The 1,833-nt window shown below is 54.7% G+C and overlaps 1 protein-coding gene across 1 annotated transcript in view; it reads left to right on the top strand.

Annotated features, from left to right (window-relative positions):
* LOC125484339 (E3 ubiquitin-protein ligase SIAH2-like) overlaps window positions 1–826 on the top strand; it is an 8,275-nt gene extending 7,449 nt beyond the window's left edge. The window contains exon 3 of the mRNA XM_048602536.1: window positions 293–826. Coding sequence (XP_048458493.1) covers window positions 293–826 — 534 coding nt within the window. The remainder of the gene's footprint in view (window positions 1–292) is intronic.
* The last annotated feature ends 1,007 nt before the right edge of the window (window positions 827–1,833 follow it).

The raw sequence follows: 1,833 nt of genomic DNA, 5'->3' as shown, positions 1-1,833 counted from the left end.
GGGGTGGGGTTGGTTGTTAATGGGATCATGCTGTGGATGGTGAAACCCCTTCAGTCAATGCCTCATGGGCCTTACCAAATGGGTGGGTTGTGGGGGTGGGGCAAAGCCAACCGAGCTGTGCCAGTGAGCGGCCAATGCTTGGTATTTGACTCCCAGAACAAGCAGGGAGCTATGTTTGTGATGGGGTTGTGATTGACAGAATACTAACCTTCTCTCTCTCTCTACCCCAACCTCTCCCTCCCCCTCCCCCTCCCCCTCCCCCTCCCCATGTTGCTGGACCCGTCAACCTCAGAGGCAGGCGGCTGCGGGTTGGCTCTCGGTGAGCGGGGAGGACGCCTCCCAAGGCTGCCTGCTCTCCTGGCCGTGCCTGGGCGCTCCCCGCTGCAGCGAGTGCCGGGGCCCGCTGAAGGCCTCACTGCCGGACCTGGGCTCGGTGGCCACTCTGCGGGGGGACAGCATCGTTTTCCTGGCCAGTGGCATCCAGGGCCCGGGCCCGGGCGGTTGGGCAGCCCTGCAGTGCTGCCTGGGCCAGCACTTTGTGGTGTTGCTGGAGAGGAACGAGCAGCACGGGGGCCGGCATTGTTTTCTGCTGCTGGTGCTGCTCCTGGGCACGGCCCGGCAAGCCGAGAGGTTCTCCTACCGCCTGGTTCTGAGCCGCCAGCGGCGACGCCTGACCTGGGAGGCCAGTCCCCGCGGCCTGACCGGCACCGTCTCCCCGTCTGCCGCCACCGCCGCCGATAGCCTGGTGTTCGACACCGTCGTCGCTCAACTCTTCGCCGACAACGGGAGCCTCGCCATCAACGTGACCATATCGAGCTGCCCGTGACAGGACTCCCTCCTCCCCTGTGTGACTCCTTTCGCACACTAACTTCAGGCCCCTACCTCTAAGCAGCCCAGCTCCAGGTTCTCCCATGCTGCCTCGAAACATTTCCGTTCATCAACACTTTTTTTTTCAGAAAGCAGCTGCAACAAACTCAACCAAGACTCACCCCATCCAAGCAGATCCACTTATTTTTTTGGCGATGTCTGCTGTGAAGTAACTTGCTTTCCTTCGACTGTTGTTATTGTTGTAACAAGCGTCTGAGGGTATAACGTTGAGGACTTGGTTTTTAGAGTCACACGGTGCAAAAACAGACCCTTTGGTCCAACCATAATCCCAAACTAAACTATTCCCACCTGCCTGCGCTTGGCCCATATCCCTCCAAGCTGTTCCTATTTATGTACTTATCCAAATGTCTTTCAAACATTGTAACTGTACCCGCATCTACCGCTTCAGCTGGCACTTCATTCCACATGTGAACCACCTTCTGTGTAAAAAAAAAATTGCCCCTCATGTCCTTTTCAAATCTTTCTGTTCTCACCTTAAAAAAATGACCCCTCGTCTTGAACTGCACCCCCCGCCCCATCCTAGGGAAACCACCCTTGTCATTCGTCTGATCTTTGCCCCTGGTGATTTTATAAACCTTGATAAGTTTTGCTACAACTTCTATAAAGCAGTTAGCTTAGGAGCACTTGTGGTGAAGTGGTAGTGTCCCCGCCTCTGAGACAGAAGGCCCAGGTTCATGTCCCATAAGATACATAGGATCAAAATTAAGCCCATCAAGTCTGCTCCACCAATCGATCATGGCTGATGTGTTTCTCAACCTCATTCTCTCGCCTTCTCCCCGTGACTCTTGATCCCCTACTCATCAAAAATCTATCCATCTCTGTCTTAAATACACTCCATGACTTGGCCTTTCCACAATCTTCTGTGGCAATGAGTTCCCCAGATTAACCAGCCTCTGGCTGAAGAAATTCCTCCTCATCTCAGTTCTATAGGGCCATCCCTTCACC

The sequence above is a fragment of the Rhincodon typus genome, chromosome 11, assembly GCF_021869965.1.
Source record: "Rhincodon typus isolate 14 chromosome 11, sRhiTyp1.1, whole genome shotgun sequence".
NCBI classification, from domain to species: domain Eukaryota; kingdom Metazoa; phylum Chordata; class Chondrichthyes; order Orectolobiformes; family Rhincodontidae; genus Rhincodon; species Rhincodon typus.
The sequence above is the reverse complement of the archived record's forward strand: the minus strand, read 5'-3'. Positions and strand labels throughout refer to the sequence as shown.